Source organism: Mirounga angustirostris, unplaced genomic scaffold (genome assembly GCF_029215605.1).
Source record: "Mirounga angustirostris isolate CCGP_5_RB_7025 unplaced genomic scaffold, mMirAng1.0.hap1 SCAF_12, whole genome shotgun sequence".
Lineage (NCBI taxonomy): Eukaryota > Metazoa > Chordata > Mammalia > Carnivora > Phocidae > Mirounga > Mirounga angustirostris.
This window is the reverse complement of record NW_026991720.1, coordinates 18,352,848-18,373,802: the sequence shown is the minus strand read 5'-3', so window position 1 is coordinate 18,373,802 and position 20,955 is coordinate 18,352,848. Positions and strand designations below refer to the sequence as shown.

The following is a 20,955-nucleotide window of genomic DNA, read 5'->3' as shown; positions in this document are numbered from 1 at the left end:
ATCTATACTGCTTGCTGTATCAGAATTAAATTTCTCCTAATTGGCCTTAATGGAAGCTAATTTTAACATCAGTAATCTTGATTTAAAAAAAAAAAAACTATTGTTTTTTTGGAAGGTGGGACGAGGCAGCGAAAGAGGAAACATTTTCTCAGAATTGTGAATTGGCAACCTTGGATCCTCACAGCTCTGCCCTCAACGAGCTATGTAACTGTGAATAAATCTCTTAAATTTCAAATTGCTCACCTGTACAATGAGATTCTAAAAGGCAGGTGATGTTTGATATTGTTAATGTTCTATGTGACAAGCTAGCATTCCATGGGTATCCACAACAGTAAAACCAAATCCAATGAGCAGGTGCCCTTAAGTCCTACGTAAGTATCCCTAAATGTCAAGGGCTCTAAGACTGACACATGTAAATGGTTGTCTTTATCCTCCAGAGTAGGGATGGTGGGCACTGAGTAGGGACCTTTGATGTTACACTACAGTAGGAAAGTTTTTCCCCTCACTTTGTCCCCATGTGATATGGAGAAGAGGAAAAACAAGTGAGTAAGAGTACAGGATTTGGAAGCTGCATTCCTGGGAGTCGAGACTTGAAGCTGCTTCCTCCAGTTGCTCTGACCTGACTCTAGTCGATCTTGTGCAAGTTAAAAATTCCAAGTATCACAAGGTGGGACCGATCACCTGCTGGGACCTGTCAAGCCTTGGATCTGTGTTCTTCCAGAAGTGAAGGTATGTTTTTTAAGATCCCAGGAGGAACTGTTACACTCTAAGACAGATAAATAGGATGTAGAACTAACTACAAACACTTAAGCATTAATGAAGTCAATACATAGTATGCCACAGAGTTTAAAACGTGGAAAGATTATCTTTTCAAAATTATAATTTATGTTTATCCTTGGCGGTCACAAACCTACTGAACTTGTTATGGGGATGAAATAGGAAAAACTCAAAAGAAGACACTAAACACTAGGTAGAACGGCTTCTAGAAATCAAGAAGGGCGATTTCCCATGTGGTCAGACAAACATATCATTCCTTATCGTTCTCACCCACCCAAGAGTTCTGACACTTGGCGTCAAAGTTTTGTGGAGTAGTTCAAGCCTACTTCGATGCTTAAAGGACCTCGTCCCAGGCTTTGGGTATTTTCATGGATTTCTTTTGTTCAGTAATTGTGGCCTCCCAAGTTTTTATAATTCTCCTCCTCATTCCATTCCATCCTCCTTTCAAACTTGTTTGTGAGCTTTTAGTGCAATCCGCTTATCACTTTTCTTCCCCAACCAAAATAGTGTCAGGGAATTGCCTAAGGGGAGTCCCTATAGAAGTACTAAGAGAAAGGCGGGGATAAGTTACTGCCTATAAAACTGGCACTTTAAAAAGCTTTCGCTTTCATGACGATTTAAGACTGACACCATAAGGAAAGCAGGAGCTTTCATCCGCGCGAACTCCCACCTTCATCCCCAGGTTGAACTTTCCCATGAATAAAAGAAGGTATCACCTCATCACTTCCTGGATTCCGCGGACACTTCTCTATACTGACAGGTACTTCCTTTGCGACCCGAAACGCTTTCTAGCACTTCAACGACTTAAACTCTCCCCACGCCTGAGGTTGCTCTATCGCCTGGGCGACGCTCCCGGCTTTGTTTTTTTTTTCTACTTCCTCAAGCCCAAGCCCGCCCACCAGCGTCGACGTCAGCTCTTTACTGGTCCTAGAGTGTGTTCGTCTCCTCAGAGAGCCAATCAGAGCCTCGCCGTCCACCCCAGGGATTTGGGAAACGGAAAAGACCCCGACCTGTTCCCGGGAGTGGGGCGGGGCCTTACGTGAGTGACAGATCGGCCCTCCAATAGGCAGAGCGCTAGGACCTCCCCCTTCGGGCTCCAGAGCTAGAAAAGAGCGTCGATGCCGGCGGCAGTGATGAGTTGTAGGAGGAGCTGGGTGCTTGGCGTTGCTGAGGAGCGGCTGCTGCTACTGCTGCTGCTGGTGGCCTCTTTACAGGTGAGTGGTTTTGTTTTAGAATTTTGCTCTTGCGAACCTTTCTGTTTTTAAGTGATGTGGTGTTTTAATTTGGAGTGCAGGAAGGCCAGTTCTTGACTCCCCCGATTCCGTCTTTGGAGGGAATCTGGTGCCCGCTCGCCTGCCCCTCGAGCTCCCACCCTCACTTACTCCCCAGGTCCCTCTCAGGTCCCTTTCTCAGAATAAGCCTTCCTGGGACGCACGGATCTGTCAGCTGAAAGGAGGACTCCGCCTTGGTCGTGGTGCCTTGACGGCAAGAGTAAACAGGAGTTGGAGGGAGTGATGAACTCAACTCTCCTGGACGTATGAGGCGCAGTGTGGCAGAGGAGAGGTCCTGGAAGCAAGCTAGGGGTGTTTTGAGGGCCACGCCACTCTGTTTAGGGCGATGGCAGACCTGGCCCTAAACGTCTAAGTAGATAGAAAAAACCCTGCATGCCAGGGAAGGAGAAAGAGGTGAATATCTGCAATGGTTTCACGTAGCTCTCACATCGAGCTAAATCACAGGTTCTTAGAACCACTAAAAATTAAAAAAAATAATAGTAAGTGTATTTCTCCTCTGTTCAAAGGGATGGGGGCTGCATTACTAGAGAAGGACAGGAGAAATGCATAATGGAAGTAAAGTTCACAGTTTCTTTGAAAAAGTAAAGTTAAAGGATAATTAGTTGTTTGCTAACTTATTATACTCCTCTTCCCCTACCACCTCCCTTCCAAATTATGGAGGCTTTACAGCTTGTGAGTGGTACCAGAATGCGAACTGACTGAATGCAGACTTTTGGGGAAAAAAAATCAAATAGCATCTTTCACCAGGAGGTACTACAGTTTTCTGTGATGAAAGCAGAACACATGTCAGCTTGTACTTTGCTTTAAAACTCTCTCCCCTGAGGCCAGGGACTGGGTTTTATCCATCTTTGTTTTCCTGGAGCACCTCACACACCATAGATGCCCCTCATATGGTAGTGGGCCTTCTTTTATTTTGAGTTTTTATTTTTAATTCTAGTTAGTTAACATGCAGTGTTATGTTCGTTTCAGGGGTACGATGTAGTGATTCAACACTTGCATGTATCACCCGGTGCTCATCACAAGTGCACTCCTTAATCCCCAGGTGGTGGACTTTAGAGAAGTGTAATTCAAGCAAATGGTGTAGTGGAAGGAGCTCTGAGTTGGAAGTCAGAACCCCTAGGTTTTAGTGTTGAAGCTGATGCTATTTGTGTAATCTTAAACAAATCATTTCAACCCTCTGGCTTAATTTTTGCATCTTTAAAAAAGCGGACGTTGTCGCAGATTATTTCGGAGGGTCATGCCTGTGTTAAAAGTCTGTTTTATTTTATTTTTTTTAAGATTTTATTTGTTTATTTGACAGAGAGAGCAAGAGAGCACAAGCTGGGGGAACAGTAGAGGGTGAGGGAGAAGCAGGCTCCCCGCCAAGCAGGGAGCCCAATGCGGGGCTCGATCCCAGGACCCTGGGATCATGACCCGAGCCGAAGGCAGACGCTTAACCATCTGAGCCACCCAGGCACCCCTAAAAGTCTGTTTTAAAATAAAGATGATTAGACATTTTCCACCACAAGTACATAAGCAAAAATGTCATAGTGGTAAATTCTGGGCCAATCTGTTAGCAAATAAAAGTTCCCATCAACAAAGGATAGTACTTGTTCTTTTGTGCCCCTCTTTAAACCAAACCCAATGGATCATTGTAGAAAATTTGGTCATTGTACAGAATAACCATTGTACAGAGTATAATGTGGCAAAAAATGTCATCCTTTATTCCATCACTCAGAGGTAACCACTGTTAGTGTTTGGGCAGATCTTCCAGTCTCTCTTCCTCTTTTGCCTTCTACGGTTGGTTGAGATTAAGTGGCATATTTCATTTTAATAATGACTGGTACATCTAAATTCAGCTGTGCCTTCATTTTTGTGGGTCTGGTGCTCAGAGGACACAAGTATTTGAACCAACAGGTCTCTTGAACATCCTTGGAATGAAATCTGGTGTGAGAGAATGTTTACATAGAGAAATAAGACCGAAAGTATTACTCTTTCATGGAAATTTGGCCACAAAAACTGAAAAATGTACTTTATAAAATGTAGAGAAAATGTTAGCCACTTGATTAAAGCATTTGGATTGTAGAATACTGCTTAATATTTGGTATGCTTTTAGAGCTTTGTCTTACCATCAACTCCCCACACCCCCAACACACACAACATTCGACTGCATTTCTCCTTCCACTACCTAATTTAACCTTTTCTCTTCATCCCCATCCTCATTTTACTTTGTTCCCAGCTTTTACTTCCACACATACCTCAGCAAGGTAGGATCACTTTCAGGGGCCTGAGGTCTGGGCGAGTTTTCATTAGTCTGATCCGTTCAACCCAGAACACCTCTCACTCTTTGGCAGAGTGCTTCACCATAATCTCATTTAGTCTCCGTAATAGCCCCTTGAGAACAGCAATTATCCCTGTCTTTATGGATAAGGAACCTGAGGTCCAGAAAGTTTGAATCACTCGGTCCATATCACACCATCAGTAAGTAGCAGAGCTGGGACTAATGTCGGGGTTTCTTGACTCCAGACTTCTGGGATTTGGTGGCAATAGTTTGTGTTGACAAAAGCTATTATCCTGGGGGAATAAGTAACCAAAGTTAGGAAGGAGGTGTCAGGAGTGGGTGTTGCGCTCATCAGTGATGCTGCACAGGCTGGAACAAGCAACATGCCCTGGGCAAACACTCATCTCATGACCCAGGTAGATCTCTTCCCTGTGAATAGGGGTCTACCTGCTATGGTTTGCTACCTGTGTAACAAGTGATCGGTAGAGGCTGCTGGTAGCGGTAAAGTTGGAGAATGACCGGGGTTACAGTGCCTGGAAAACACCAGGAAGTGATAGCATTGGCTCCTGGTAAAGAGGTGCTCTTAGGGCGCAAGTGGAAAAGTTACCATAAAGCTTTAGGAAGTAATAGATGGTGGAATGCAAGGTACTTTTAGGTACGGTCATGTTTGAACTTTTAATATCGAGCTTGATTTTGAGGAAAGCATATTTTGTTAAGATTTAAGGAACTGTGCTCTGGATTTCATTTCCCTTAAGAACCGTTCCTTTTTTAATTTATCTGAAACATGATTAACCTCTCTTTTTTTCTATCCTCGAATATGCCAGCCTATCTTTTACAGAATTAGATTCCTCTAGAGGTAGATTAAGAGTTGTTCAAAGCCATGCAATGGGGATTTGGACTAGGGAAAACATCCGAGTGGTGAAGGGTAGCATTTGACTATCTAATATTTAAGGGGAAGCTTTTGATCACAGCAACTCTGGCTCTGTATCTCTTATTTTATGTTACTTCAACATTATATCATTGATCACACTTCTTACTCAGTTTTTAGAAGCAGAAAACTAAGTTTTTATTTTTAGACTGGCCCTTATCCTATAATTTTCCTCACCCGTTCATGAGTTGTTAATACTAGAGCATTAGATATTACATTTCAGACACCCGAGGAAGGGAAGCAGCAATGTCTCAGGAGCATTAGTTTGGAAGACAGGACGAGCCTCAGTTATGGTGGGGGGCGGGCAAGGTATGTGAAAGTATATGGTTTAATGAGGGGCAGGAGTGGGAGGCAGCAGCAAGATCGTCTAGTGCTACATTTGTTGAAACTACCTAGAGGTCCTGGAAATATTGTAGAAGTAACCTCAGTAAATGCAATGCTGTGTATTTGCACCAGTCCCCTACCTACCTACTGCCTCCAGCCCTGCCTTGCCAAAAGGATGTGCTAATTCTAAAAAAAACATAACTTCAGTTTTATGGTGGCATTTATGGAAAGAATAACTTTTGCTCTGTAGGCAATTGAGATGGAATTTCTATACATAGACATAGCGAGAAGTCTTTGAAAATATGTCACCTGCATAGTGTGTTTCCTTGGAATCACTTGTCTCTTTACTGCTAAGCCAGTTGTTCAACTTGTATGCCCGAGCAAGTCTACATTCTCCTGAAGTGTGAGGCACGGTGACAATTTATGAAGATGGTGTCTGAGAGAAGTAAAGCATGTCAGAATGACATATTTTTGAAGTTGGTTAACAGCATGAATACTTTTTCTCTGTAATTTTACCTTGAACCCATTATTAAATCAATTAAGCAGAAGTAAACAGACTGATTTGAATACGTTCAGTATTGTCTTCTGCGAGGAAGAAAAACAATTATGAATGGGATTCCATTACTCAAGGTACTTGCAGTTCTGGCCAAGAATAAAATCAGGTGATTTAATAATTCTGAGATTATCCCACGACAGGATGCTTAAAGGTTCAAAATGCTGATGTGATTAGTAGATCTGAGTATGGTATCCAGCTAGGCCATGGTTTGGCAAAATAAGGCCTGCTGGTCTACTACCTCTTTTTGTACAGCCTACAAGCTATGATTGGTTTTTATGTTTTGTTTTTTTGTTTTTTGTTTTTACTGGTTGAAATACATCAAAGAATGACAGTACTTCATGGACATGAAAATTATATGAAATTCTAATTTCAAGGTCCATACATAAAGTTTCGTTGAAATAAAGCTTCATTTATTCATTTATGTACTGTCTGTGGCTGCTTTCAGCTGCAATGGTAGAACTGAGCAACTGTAACAGAGACCATAGAGCCTAAAAAATTTACTGTTTGGCCAACACCAAATACAGAAAAAATTGCCAACATCTCAGCTAAGCTGTAGTGTCTTTCATATCCATCTCCTGCATCCCATCTCAGTAGCCATTATCCTGGTCCAGTCCAGGTCCATTGCAAAAGCCTCTCACGTATTCATATCAGTAGTTTTCCCCATCTCATTCTGTGTTTGTAAGTGTTGCCTGATCCTCCTGAAATACACATTATTAAATCTTCAGTGATGTCCCAATACTTATAGAAGAATCTATCTTCTTTGGCACAAGGCCTTTCTGGGGCCACTATTCAATCTTATCTTTCTAGGCTTGTCTCCTCCCACTTCCTTGATATACTCTGTACTTAGGATAGGGATCATATAATTTTCCAAATGGGACACTCACGGGTGAAAGGGGCCCTATAATAATTATGTTGGGGCAATAGGCCTAAAGCAAGACTGTTCTAGGCAAACGTGGAAATGTGGTCACCCTTTCTGTACTCCAGCCAGTTTGAATGGCTCACCATTCTCCATATACACCTGTTCCCTTGCCTCTACTCACTATTCCTTTAGGCTAGAATTCTTTTTCCTTTTTCTATAAATCTAAGTCTTGAACATCTTTCCAAACCCAGCTTAAATAGTACCATGTCCATGAAGCCTTACTCAGAAATAATCTCCCCTTTTTCATCTCCTTTATGAATGAAGTGCTTTCTCATTGTGTGGATTACTTTCTGTTTTAGTGATAACACACACACACATCCCTTTCTCCTATCAGTTCTTTGAAGACATAATCTATGTTGGATTCTGTACTTCTCACAGTCCTGTGTTATGCCCTGCTCAAATGGGGTTTGCAACACATGTTTAAAGAATGAGTTAATTGACTAGACTAGGGAGACTGATGAATATTTGGGGCTGTCAATTTATAAATCATCCATTTTAATGTAAGTAAAGTGGTGAGAAAAGTTTCCAAGGACTGAGGACAGAGCCTTGGGTGCCAGTGTGCTGATGTAGCAGAGTGGTTCAAGGCCTAAGGATAGGCTTAGGGGGTCCAGCCTGCCTGAGACTGAACTCCAGCTCCCGCCATTTGCAATGTGTCACCTTGGACAAGTCGACCTTTCCTTCTAAGTTCCTGCATCTGTAAAAGGGGAGTAACCATAGAACCTTCTCCATAGAATGGTTGTTGAAGATTCAAACAGTCCCAAACACATGATGAGCCCTCCATGAATATTGCCTGCTATGACTTCATATGCTGTCTTCATCATCACAGATAGTACTGTTAGTGGTGGGTAGGAAAATATGGAGACCCAACACCAGGATGTAACAATAGAAGAGCTGAGAGAAACACAGCACCGGAATCTTAGAATAATTCTAACCCCTCTATTGAGGTAGTCAGCTTCAGAGGGATCAAAGAGATGCGAGTCCTGAGAGAAGGTGGTCTTCACTTAGTAAGAAATAACTAATTGGTAGTCTTTTGAGAGACTATTTCAGCAGAGTGGTCAAGGCTCAGGTTAGGTGTCAGAAGACTAAAGAAGTAATGGCCAGAAGGAGGGGAAAACAGCAAAGAGGAAGGGGTGAGAAGATGAGACACAGAGTCATATAAAAGATATGTTTGTTTAGTAAATTTTTTCTTTGAGCAATACCATACTTTAAAAAGGAAGAAACCCTGGGGCGCCTGGGTGGCTCAGTCCATTAAATGTCCAACTCTTGATTTCTGTTCAGGTTTTGATCTCAGGGTCATGAGATTGAGTCCTGCGTTGGGCTCCATGCTCAGCAGGGGAGTCTGTTCTAGATTCTCTTCCTCTCCCTCGCCCCTGCTCCCCGCCCCCCCCCAAAAGCTCTCTCTCTCTTTGAAATAAATAAATACATCTTTAAAAAAAAAAAAAAGGAAGAAACCCTGGGGTATGCTAATTCAGTGACCTGTGTGGCCCTTTTTAGTATGAAGTAAATCATTGACTAAAATTAGTGCTTAATTCAGGTGCTGGTAACCCTTGCCAAGGGATAAACAAGGAATCTTGAGAACCAACTCCAGAGTGGTGAGCTTTACCAAAACAACACAAAAAACAAAGGTTGCCTTTAAAAAAAAATAGTTTTTAATTTAAGGGTGGGGAGTGTATATTTGTAGTATGGTACCTCTTTGTAAATTGCCCACTTGACTTTGTGCCTTAAGGTTTTTCTCCAGAGCAGTCATAAGCTGAGCCCTCCTTTATACTCACCTTGTTTGTATGCATTTTATGAAATGACTGCCTGGGTTTGGAAGGACAAGTTGTGACTGGAGATGCTCCTGTGAAGTGAAGCCAAGTGAGCCTAGATACTCAAACCCAGACTCTGAAGTCTCCATGGGGAGGAGGAAGAGCACAGGTATTGGAGGCCAATGTGGATTGCAGTTCCAATTTGCCACTTAGTGGCTCTATGTGTTTTGTTTGTTTGTTTGTTTGTTTTTTGGGGGTTTTTGTTGTTGTTTCAAGTTTTATTTAAATTCTAGTTAGTTAACATATAGTGTAAAGTTGTCAGTCGGAGTCTCTTTTCTCTGTGCAGATTACGGCCATTCGTGAATATGCTAAACCTTGAAGGATACGGAAATGTAATGGATGATTGTGATTGGCTCTGGCTTTGCCATTAGATACACTGCGATTCTTGAATTAAGACTTCCTAACCCCTCGGGCCTGCAGTTACCACTCAAACTGTCAAGCCTTAGGCTCATTCGCACAATGTAATCACTTCCGTTGACCTCAGTTCAGTGAACACACCTTCCTACTAAGTGCCCAGCGTGTGTCACGTGTCACGCTAGGTTTTAGAGATCGGGCAGTGAGTGAGGCCTGCCGTGATGCAGCTGACAGTCTAACAGGGCACATAGAACATGAGCAAGTAATCCGTACAAGCGACCCATCACAATTCTACCCAGTGTTGTAGAGCGGGGTTCTTCAAGAGTGTCTGCCAAGCAGGACTGACTACTTCCCCGGGGGTAAGAAGGAAGGGCAGAGGCGCGCCTGGGTGGCTCAGTCGGTTGAGCGACTGCCTTCGGCTCAGGTCATGATCCTGGAGTCCCGGGATCGAGTCCCGCATCGGGCTCCCTGCTCGGCGGGGAGTCTGCTTCTCCCTCTGACCCTCCCCCCTCTCATGCTCTCTCTCTCTCATTCTCTCTCTCAAATAAATAAAATCTTTAAAAAAAAAGAAGGAAGGGCAGAGATGTTGGCCTCGAGCCGAGGTGGTTGAAACCAGCAGTATCTCAGCATCACCTGGGAGCGTGTTAGAAATCCAGATTCTCAGATTCTCAGGCCTGTACTCAGACGTACTCAGTCGGGCCTTGGAAGTGAGGCCCAGCACTGTTGTAACCACTTCTCTTGGTGATTCTGATGTACGTTCAAGTTTGAGAACCACCGGCCTAGAAGAAATAACCTTAAAACTCAGCTGTAAAGCTGTTCCAATCAACATGGTAGCTACTGGTCACATGAGCCTTTGAAATGCGGCTGGTCCAAGTTGAGCTGTGCTTTAAGTCTAAAATATCCGTAAGGTTTCAAAGACTTACTATGAAAAAAAGAATGTGAAATACCCCATGAAGAATTTTATATAGATCATAGGTCAGAATAACATTTTGAACCTCTAAGGTTAAATAAAATATATTATGAAAATTAATTTTATTTATTTCTTTTCCCTTTTTAATATGGCTTTTAGAAAAATCTAAAATTACAGGTGCGCCTGGGTGGCTCAGTCGTTAAGCATCTGCCTTCGGCTCAGGTCATGATCTCAGGGTCCTGGGGTGGAGCCCCGCATCAGGCTCCCTGTTCAGCAGAGAGCCTATTCTCCTTCTCCCTCTGCTGCTCCCCCTGCTTATGCTCTCTCTGTTTCTGTCTCTCTGTCAAATAAATAAATAAAATCTTTTAAAAAAAAATCTAAAATTACATATGTGGCTTACAGTATATTTTGATTGGACACAGCTATTTTTTTTTAAAGATTTTATTTATTCATAAGAGACAGAGAGAGAGGCAGAGGGAGAAGCAGGCTCCCCGCTGAGCAGGGAGCCCGATGCAGGACTCGATCCCAAGACCCTGGGGTCATGACCTGAGCCGAAGGCAGACACTTAACCATCTGAGCCACCCAGGCGCCCTGGACACAGCTGTTCTAAAGGATGACTAGAGGTTACCTAAAGCTGGGTGGGACCGAGGTGGCTGTGGAGGGGAGGGGAAGGTGGGCGAGGGTTCTGGGTACAGTGTGTGCAGAGGTCCTGAAGCAAGAAAGAACACGGCATGCTCAAGGAAATAGAAGAAAACCAAAGCCTCGCAGTTCACATTAAGAATTTTGAACTTTATCCTAAGACCAACAGGAAGTGATTGAGGATTTTAAATTAGAGTGCTCACTTTTCAGGACTTTTGCAGCTAACCAGTGAGGGCATGAGAGCTACATCTGAATATAGCAAGACTCTCAGAATCCAAGCTTCTTCCCTCCCCCAAAAGATGGTGGGGGTTGGAGGCATTTGGTCAGGACCGAGAGGGAGCAGGACCCTGCCCATCACCGGCCTGTGCCCTAGGATCCGAGGCACAAACACCCCTGACAAAAGGGAGAAGCAGACACCTGGGAGAGGTAGTTTTGCTTTCAGCTCGGAGCTGGCAGAAGCATTCCCGGAAGAGTCCAAAGTTGAGTGGAAGTTTGATTACAGAGCTGGGGCTCTGCAGGGAGCTGGCCAAGGGTTTGGCGAAGGAGGGTCAGGGACAAGGAGGCCAGCAGGTGTGGAGGTTAGAGAGTGTTGAACAAAGCAGGGGAAGCCAGGATTGGAGCCTGGAGGCTGGGGGTCTGACCATCTCCCAGGGTAAGGTGGCCTTTTCTTTCGTCTGTGGCCTGGAGGAGATTCTTTGTAAGTCATGGACTCAATCTAGCCTCCAGACATATTTCATTGAGCTTACATTTTTCAAATGTATTTAAATTAGTTAGCAGTATTAGTATTAGATGTCGCATAAAAAAATGTGCATTTCTGGTGTTTTTGAAAATTGGAAGATCCAGGAACCCCAGTTCTAAGCCTCATAGAGAAATGGGGAAGCTAAGTAGTCACTACTCCTTTTAGTTTTATATGAACTTTTAGGAGCTGAAATGACAATTTTTATGTTTTTTAAAGAAGACTTTTTTTTACCCCGAAGGCAAAATTGAGTTCATGGGTCTCTGTGGTCTCACTCGAAGTCTTACATTCTCTCCAATGTTTGCTTTGAGGAGTCCCATCTTCTGTTTGTTCTCCAGAAAGGTTCTAAGAATGGGAGCCTTAGTTCAGTGAGACCAGGTTATACAAAAGCTCTGTCCACTGACACAGGAATCGCGTCCATCAGAGAAGCACGCGTGGTCCCCAAAAGTTCTCCACGGTTCCCATCACCCCTGTGGCCCAGCATCGCTGCTCTTCACCTCAGTCTGGCCCCTGGGACATGTGAGTTTGCAGCCCCTACCTGAAACTTTAAATGAGACTGACTGCACTACTGTGTGTTTGTTGGCAAAAACTTGGTATACCAGCTCCCATGGTGATTAAAATCTTAAAGATTGCAGACTCTAAACCTCAACAGCTCCTCTGTAAATATTCAGCAGTTAATTAAGTAGGAAGTCAGTTGATAGCAAGGAGGAGAGAAGGAAGTAACTTTGTTTACGCAAGACAGATGCACTAGTCTAGTACCTTATCCTGTATTCACCACTGTATGCTGGAGTGAGGGAAGGGTGTGTATTTGTGTAGTCTTCTGGCTGTGGTACTGTTTCTCTGCTCCAGTGTATGTAATTGGACGGCGGCGGGGGGGCTGGAAACAGAGAAATTGTTCTATTTCTTAAACAAAGTAAGCAAACAGCAGATTCAAATACTGCCAAGTTTGGCAGTAAGTGCCTGGGTGTTCATGATGTTATTCCTCTCTGTATATATTTTGTTCTCTTGATATAATTCAAAATCAAAGACAAGGGAGAAGTGCTTCTGCCTACAGAATTTGTTTATCATACCCTTTTCCATTTGAAGGGAAAATAGCTTCATTAGCATAAGGAAGCTTCTTGCTTGACAAGACAAAGTAAGGGTTGAGGTGGCTTCTCTTTTCTCCATCCCCCTTCACCAGCAGCAAAAAACAAAACAATAAATGTTACAAGGGGGTGGATCTAGTTTTTGATTGGTCAGAAGCTTCTACTACTTGGTGAATTGGGGCTCTTTAAAAAAACAATACAAAAATGTCTTTCTTTTGCAAATTAAACACACACATACATGCACGCATGCATGCATGTATGCACCCGTGAGCGCGCACACACACGCACACACACACACACATGCTTGTGCATTCGTTATTTGGTTTCTCCCAGTGCCTTAGAAGGAGTTTGTTCAAGGGAAGGAGCCTGAAGCTTGAGCTTCATTAGCTTCATAATTATTCTGCTTCTGGGCACCAGTAATCATTCAGCAAAACGCTGCGCAGATGTCTTTCATCCTGTTCTCTGTTCTTCCGCCACCCCAAAGGAGTGCTGAGGGAGGGCAGAGGCATCGCTCTCCCTACAGAAATTCTCAGCTCTGTGAGCTGCCTTCGCCTGAGCCCATCTCTTCCAGATGCTTTCCGTTTCCTGTGCAGTGAAGCTTCAGAACTGATGCTTGACAAGAAAGGGAAGTCCTAAACCTAATCACCCTCATCTTTCACCTACTTCCAGACTACCTCAGTCTGCTTCCTCCCTCAGGTCCTCCTCTGTTTGCCTTCACCTGAAATAAGATGAAGCCTTATTTTAAAGGCTTTTTGTCCCCCCTTCAGAATCTCTAGGAATTACTAAAAAAAGGAAGAAACTCGATACCCAGATTCCAGTTAACTTTGTCACTGATTGTTATGTAACTGTGGATGAATCACAGGTTAAGTGGGACAGAAAATCTCCAGTGAACGGGGCTTGCCAAGAATGGCAGAGGACCAGGCCCCGATGTTCCTATCATCTTTACTCCCCAGTGTGGAAAACCCTGGGGTGGAAATGGAGAGCGCTAGGCAAGCAAAGTGAGTGGCATTTGTCAGTGTAAGTACGTCCACTGCAGGGAGAGTGGGGGCAGCCTAAGGCAGCCAGAATTTAGCTAGAACCTAAGGCAGCAGACTCTCCAGGGGACAGAATGGGCCCAGCAGACCTTTGGGCCAGCAGCTTAACTTGGGGAATTCAGAAACACCTGAAGGTTGTCTGTCCCACTCTACCAGATTCTTCTCCTGCTGAGATGTGGCTGGTTTGTGTAGGACAGTTTAAAGGTCGGGGAGGAGGAGACAGGGCCTTCTTATCAGCGTGCTTCCTCTCACTCCTCCAGACCTGCTCCTGCTAATCTGTTTCCACAGGCAGCATCTCTTAGCTGCTTGCAATTGATAGCTTGTTTGGCATACGGATTTATGCCTGCCAAAAGCTCTACCTTGAGGCAGGTGAGATTATTTCGGTGAGTACCGCGTTCAGTGTTAATGTTGCTTTAAATCACTTTTAGTGTTGTTTGAATGTTGCACCTTAGATTTTCTTATAGATCATGGAGCCTATTGCACTGGAGAGCGAGCTGCCCCCACTTAGTGATTTACATACCGGATAAATGTGCTGGGTCACTGAATGAACATGTTTAACTTCTATAATAAAATGAGACTGGTAAATATTTCTCTTTTCACCAGAGGAAAAACAAAGTGAGGAGGATGCCTTCAACCCGGAGTCAGCTGGTAGGAGCTGGGAGTTCCCAGCTACTAGTCATCCTTTTAGACATCTATAACTCATTCCACTAAATCCTCTCTTTTGTAAGCACGGACTGTCTTTTTATCTGGCGGAAATGCAGCGTGCCATTAGAATGACGTGGTCTGTTAGTGTACCTCATACAATTAACATACTGTCCAGCCGTCAGAAAATTTAAGTCGACGAGGTTCCCTGTAATGAATTATTTGTAGAATATGCCATTATGTGCCATGATGCATAAGGTGTCTGGTGTCTTGATGTCAAATCTGGTCAAAGGAATGCCTCCAATTTAGTTTCAGACACCGACTATTGTAAAGTTGTGCTTCCATTCCCAGGAGTCAGTTGAATGAAGAATATAACAATACACTTTTTGTTCCTTCTCTTTCTAGATGTATTGCTGTCATTGAATATTGGCCCATTTGAAAGTGCTAGGGAAGCTCAATCATCAGGATGTCCAAGTACAAACTGATTATGTTAAGACATGGAGAGGGCGCTTGGAATAAAGAGAATCGTTTTTGTAGCTGGGTGGATCAGAAACTTAACAGTGAAGGATTGGAGGAAGCTCGGAACTGTGGAAAGCAACTCAAAGCACTAAACTTGGAGTTTGATCTCGTATTCACATCCATCCTGAATCGGTCCATCCACACAGCCTGGCTGATCCTGGAAGAGCTGGGCCAGGAGTGGGTTCCGGTGGAAAGCTCCTGGCGTCTAAATGAGCGTCACTATGGAGCTTTGATCGGTCTCAACAGGGAGCAGATGGCTTTGAATCACGGTGAAGAACAAGTGAGGCTCTGGAGAAGAAGCTACAATGTGACCCCACCACCCATTGAGGAATCTCACCCTTTCTACCATGAAATCTACAATGACCGGAGGTATAAAGTGTGCGACGTACCTGTGGATCAGCTGCCCCGATCTGAAAGCTTAAAGGATGTTCTGGAGAGACTCCTTCCCTTTTGGAACGAAAGGATTGCTCCTGAAGTATTAAGTGGCAAAACCGTTCTGATATCCGCTCATGGAAATAGCAGTAGGGCTCTCCTGAAGCATCTGGAAGGTACCATCTTTATGCTACTACTTCCTAGAGGTTGTGAGTGTTATACTTGGGCCTTAATCTAGAAAGGACATGGTTTCTGAGCTAATAATGCCCAACTGGCATGATAGATTTTCTTTCCCGTTCCTTTTTGCCACTTTAGTCTTCTAAGAATCATTTTGTTCTATAAATGAAAAACCCTGTGCCTTTTACATTCATATTATAGACAGAAGTGATTCTAAAACTTTAGCAAGCATCAGAATTACCTGGAGGGAGAGTTTGATCTACTACAGATTGCTGGCCCCACCTTTGGAGTTTCTGAATTCGTAGGCCCCGGGTGTGGCTGGAGAATTTGCATTTCTAAGACGTTTTATGGTAATGCCCATACTGCTGCTTGGGGTTCTCCACTTTGAGAACCTTTGATATAAAAGATTATATGGCTTTTGTTGTAGTAAGGGTAAGGGAGGCTAGGAAGGGTATACATTTCTATAGAAATGGTATGCAAAGCGCACTTACTTATTTGAGTCTTTCCAGATAAATAAAATGATCTAGACTGGTTTTGCCCATGCTCTTCCAACTTTAAACAGTTATTCCGGTGTTTCAGACCTGGCCTTCCTGAACAATTCCTTCGTTCCGATCCTCTTTCCAGACCAGCCTGAGTCATTGCTTGGGAGAAAGTTAGGGGGACAGAAAAGGAAAGTATGGCTTTTTGGAGATAACCGGTTGCCTCCATTTAACTCAAGCATTTAACTGCTTGATGTTGTATTCTAAATGTATTCTGAAATGTACACTATTGTTATCTTCCTCTTAAGTAACGTGAACTAAATGAACTCTTGAGGACTCGAGCTCACCAGTTTGGAGCGTCAGTGATGGCCCTGTGGCACCTTCAGGGGGGTCTCTCCTTCCCCTTTCTCCCTTCACTAAGTAATCCTAAGGAGTTGTGCGTTTTGAGTGATCTGCTCCATCCACTGTTTCCCTGTCTGTTAGCACTCTTAGCAGTTAGCCCATGATACTAGAATGCATTTCTCCAACATTCCCTTCCCATTCTGCTTTACTTTTCTCTAAGAGCCTGTGAGAAATGAAAAGGTTGACATTGCATGTGAAATAAGTGAAAATAGGTTATTGGTAACAAAACAAAGTGATCTTTATGAGATTTTATTGTAAACTTTTTAGCATGTATTTTTACCCCTGATTTTTATATAACATGGCCGGGAGCCAAATCATTACTCCTATACCTGCATCCATTAGTTGTGCAGAGATCTAAACTCTACAGATTTTATTGGCTATTAAAAATGTTACTGGCTAGACATGGCGCTCAATCTGTTGGTGTATGTTTGTGTATATATCTTATTTACTCAACTATATAAAGGGTTCTATTCTTCCTCTTTCAGAATAGTCAGATACTGGATTAAATGATAAATAACATCATCGTTATTGGACTGTAGTACTTTATTGTTTGAAGAAGAGTTGAGCCTTCTCTTAGGACAACGACAAACTGAAATGGAGAATTTCGAAGTTTCTGCCAAAAGATGTATTCTGTCCCACGACGCCAGTTCCTTTTTTCCAGAGACAGGGCTTAGACCTCCTTGTGGCCAAGCTCCCTTCCCTAAAGAAAATGCCATCACCTCCTTCAGGATCCTCTTTTCTTCCCTGTCTTAGCTAGGAAATCCTCCCTTTAAAAACGATTTCTTGCTGTTGAATACCATTTATTCTTCAACTGTCTTCAGGTTTAGATGTCTTTAAGATTATTCTGCATCCCCAACCACAGCTCATCTTAGATACCCTCTTCTTTTAGTGCGTCAGTGACTTCCCGATTTCTTACTGTTCTTTTTTTGAAGGGAATAGGAAGGTTTACAGATGGTGGTGAGGACGACTACCACCGTGGTGGGAGTGGAGGCAGACCTGCCTGTGGAGGGCAAGGTTACCCACAGAAAGCTTACTTTCTGCATTTGAAGCAGGTTTTGAAAGCACTAATAATTTATTTAAAAAACAGTCATTTGGGATAGCTGCTGTGGAAAACAATCTGGCAGCTTCTCGATAGATTAAACACGCAGTTCCCATATGAGCCACCAATTGTACCCCTAGGTATTTACCTGTATTCATTTCCTAGTGCTACTGTGACAAAGTACCAATCACTGCATGGCTTAAAACAACAGATACTAGTTTTCTCACAGTTCTGGGGCCTGGAAGTCCTAAATTAAAGTGTTCGCAGGGTCATATTCTCTCTGAAGTCTCAAGGCGAGAATCCTTTCTTGCCTCTCCTAGCTTCTTGTGTTCGTTGGAAATCTTGGGCATTCCCTGACTTGTAGATGCATCATTGCGGCCCTCAGTCTTCACTTGGTGTTTTCCCCATGTGTCTCTCTCTTCCTTGTCCAAATGTTCCCTTTTTGTAAGAACACAAATAATAGTAGAGTAGGGCCAAAGACCTCCTCTTAACTTGATTACCTTGATAAAGACCCTATTTCCAAATAAGGTCACATTCTCAGGTTAGGACTTAAGTGTATCTTTTTGGAGGGATACAGTTCAACCCATAACAGTACTTAAGAGAAATGAAAACATATGTCCACAGGAAAACTTGTATACAAACCTTCATAGCAGTATTAGTCATAAGAGCCAAAACATGGGAGCATCCCAAATGCCCATCACGTAGTGACTAGATAAATTAAATTTGGTATATCCATACAAATAGAATATTATTTGGCAATGAAAACAGATGGAATAGTCTTCTGTGCTATAACACGGATGAACTTTGAAATCGTTGTTACCTGAAAGAAACCAGTCACAAAGGAGCATATATTGTACAATTCTACTTAAATGAAATGTCAGCATGGCCAAATCTTTAGAGACAGAGAAGATTGTTTCCTAGGCCTGGGGTGGAGGTGGTGGGGGTGTGGATTGAAGAGTGACTGCAGTTAGGTATCGGCTTTCTTGTTGGGGTGGTGAAAATGTGCTAAAATTGATTGTGATGATGGTCACACAAGTCTGAGTGTACTAAAAGCCATTGACCTGGACACTTTATGTGGGGAAATGGTATGGTATGGGAATTATCTAATTAAAGCTGCAAAAATAGCTTAATCGATGGGATTGAAAGATGAAAGGATTTGACATTGGCCTAGAAAAAAATATTTCAGGGCAAATACATAGAAATGCTATCAAAGTAGACATGCATGGATGTGGAGTACAGAATAAGGAAAAAATAAAATAAAATACAACTTTGACCTCTAGGGCAGAAGTGGATTTATAGGGATTGCTGAGAAATTAGCAGACATTAGTTCTCAGGCTTTATTTAAACTTTCTTCTGAAGGTCTTTTTTTAAATGTTGGATGTATAGAACTAAATTACCTTTCAGAGCTTACTGAAGTTGAAGCAATCTTGAATTATAATTCCTATCCCTATCACTATAAATAGGCCTTAGACACAATGTGTTTATTTGTGAGATAGTTTAAAACAGCGGTATTCATGCTGGAAGAGGTAAATAGTACAAGGAGACTCGAGTCAGAAGTTATGTGAAAGTGGAAGAGGTGTGGAGTTGGCCCATGTCTGCAGCAGAGGACGAGGGAGGTGTAGATGAGGGAGACAGGGACTGGAGACGGGAGGGTAGGTGACCAGGGAGGATGGCAGACATTCAGGGGGAAAAAATGGCTGAAAATCCAGAATATGCCATTGGCACAAGCCCACAGGTGGGGAAAACAAATGGAGTGGGTGGGAAGATTGGGATCTGTCCATAGAAGACACAAGGCTGGTATGTAATCTTGGCTCACCCATCCTGGGTAGGGGAACAACTTTGTTCCTTTTTGGCCTGTAGTACCCCCTGGTGGTGCTGCTGTTAAGATTCACAGAGCTCTTTGATGTCGCTGTGATTTCCTGTAATGACTTCCATGCCTAACATGGAAGAAATTATTTCATGTGCATGAAATGGACTAAACTAGATTTTAGGATCACTTGATAAATTAGTTATCATGTCTTATTTTAGGAGTTCTCTAAGTACCAATCTCCACTAAGAAATTTCTCTTACAGTGTATACTGAAAAATAAGATGCAAGTATTCTATGTCACAGCTCTAAGAATTAAGTATAAGTGACTTTCCCAAGATCAGAAGAAATCGTGTGCTATTTCTTCCATGTCATTTCTGTTAATGAGATTTTAGGTTTTTTAAAATTTATTCTGGATGTATATGGTCACCGGAATAGGAATCCCAACATGAGTCCTCTTACCTCACATGTCTGACCTTCAGGAGCTCAAGTTATAGGGCTTTATGTGGTACTTGATAAATTCCCAACCTAAAAGAAAACATTCCTTTGAATTTGGATGCTAACTTTTTAAGACTCAAATATTAGGTCAATCTCCCTTACTTTAGGGGGAAAAATAGAGATTTTTATCTGATAGTAAGGACTACTTGCAATTTATTTGTGATTATATGTGTTTGGTGTGTTAAAAACATATCATAAAATTTACCATCTTAATTGCCAATTTATTCTTACTGTAAAGTTACATGACTATACATACCACCATTAGCCATTTTCTGGTTAATACCTATTGTCCCAGTGCAATTATTTATTTATTTATTTATTTTTTAAAGATTTTATTTATTTATTTGAGACAGAGAGAATGAGAGAGAGAGAGCACATGAGAGGGGGGAGGGTCAGAGGCAGAAGCAGGCTCCCTGCCGAGCAGGGAGCCCGATGCGGGACTCCATCCAGGGACTCCAGGATCATGACCTGAGCCGAAGGCAGTCGCTTAACCAACTGAGCCACCCAGGCGCCCCGTCCCAGTGCAATTATTAATAGCCTCTCCTTTCACTTTCAAAAGTGCCCCACTTGAATGATAAATCATGTGGTCATCTTACTATAAAGATGTTAGCCTTCACTAGTATTAAGAATGAATCCTTGGGGTGCCTGGGTGGCTCAGTTGTTAAGCATCTGCCTTCGGCTCAGGTCATGATCCCAGGGTCCTGGGATCGAGCCTCATGTAGGGCTCCCTGCTCAGCAGGGAGTCTGCTTCTCCCTCTCCCTCTGTCTCCTCCCCCCCACTCGTGCTCTCCCTCTCTCTGTCAAATAAATAAATAAAAATCTTAAAAAAAAAAAATTAATCCTTGAAATGGCATGGCTGTGACCAGATTCCATACTGCCTGTAAACATAAAAGTTGCTAAATTCTTTGCATTGATTACAAAAATAAGAATGCTTGTGTCTATAGATTCATCTGATTCCTAGTCATACTTTCTAGATGTTTATATAAAATTCTCCTCTATAAACAGGATCTTTCAAGGAACTGGGTGATGTTTCCCTGTATTGTGCTTATATTGTTTGACAGACTTAAAACTGTTACTTCCTGCTGAGGAAGAGTGTGGTAGCTGATAGAATCCAATGACTGCATACTGTCATATCATAAAAATACTTTATTGTTTAAAGACTAGAACTTGGGGTAGGAAGGATGATGACCCTGTTAAATAACTACTTAGAATACTGGTTTACCCTGAAATCTCAAAGTGTCTTATGATCTTTTTACTTAGAAAGTATACTCGTGTTCCACATCTGCTCTACATTGTATATACCTCAACAATGAAGAGTGTTGGTTCTTAAGACATTATTTTGTTTCTCAGCTATTTGGTGCTATGACTTTACCCTATAAGCAGTCAAGTCCTGACTGAC

At 42.7% G+C, this 20,955-nt stretch overlaps 1 protein-coding gene and 1 long non-coding RNA gene across 5 annotated transcripts in view; one reads left to right on the top strand and one right to left on the bottom strand.

The window, feature by feature from the left end:
• LOC123835284 (uncharacterized) overlaps positions 1-1,627 on the bottom strand; it is a 49,741-nt gene extending 48,114 nt beyond the window's left edge. The window contains exon 1 of the long non-coding RNA XR_010406364.1: positions 1,494-1,627. This is a non-coding gene — a long non-coding RNA (uncharacterized LOC123835284). The remainder of the gene's footprint in view (positions 1-1,493) is intronic.
• Positions 1,628-1,838: 211 nt separating this feature from the next.
• The window catches only part of BPGM (bisphosphoglycerate mutase), a 43,122-nt gene continuing 24,005 nt past the window's right edge, over positions 1,839-20,955 (top strand). For all 4 annotated transcript variants that reach the window (XR_010406363.1, XR_010406362.1, XM_045864240.3 and 1 more), the window contains exons 1-2: positions 1,839-1,991; positions 14,670-15,331. Coding sequence is in view for 2 of the 4 variants with exons in the window: in XM_045864240.3 (XP_045720196.1) it covers positions 14,731-15,331 (601 nt within the window). In the remaining 2 variants the exon portion in view is untranslated. The remainder of the gene's footprint in view (positions 1,992-14,669; positions 15,332-20,955) is intronic.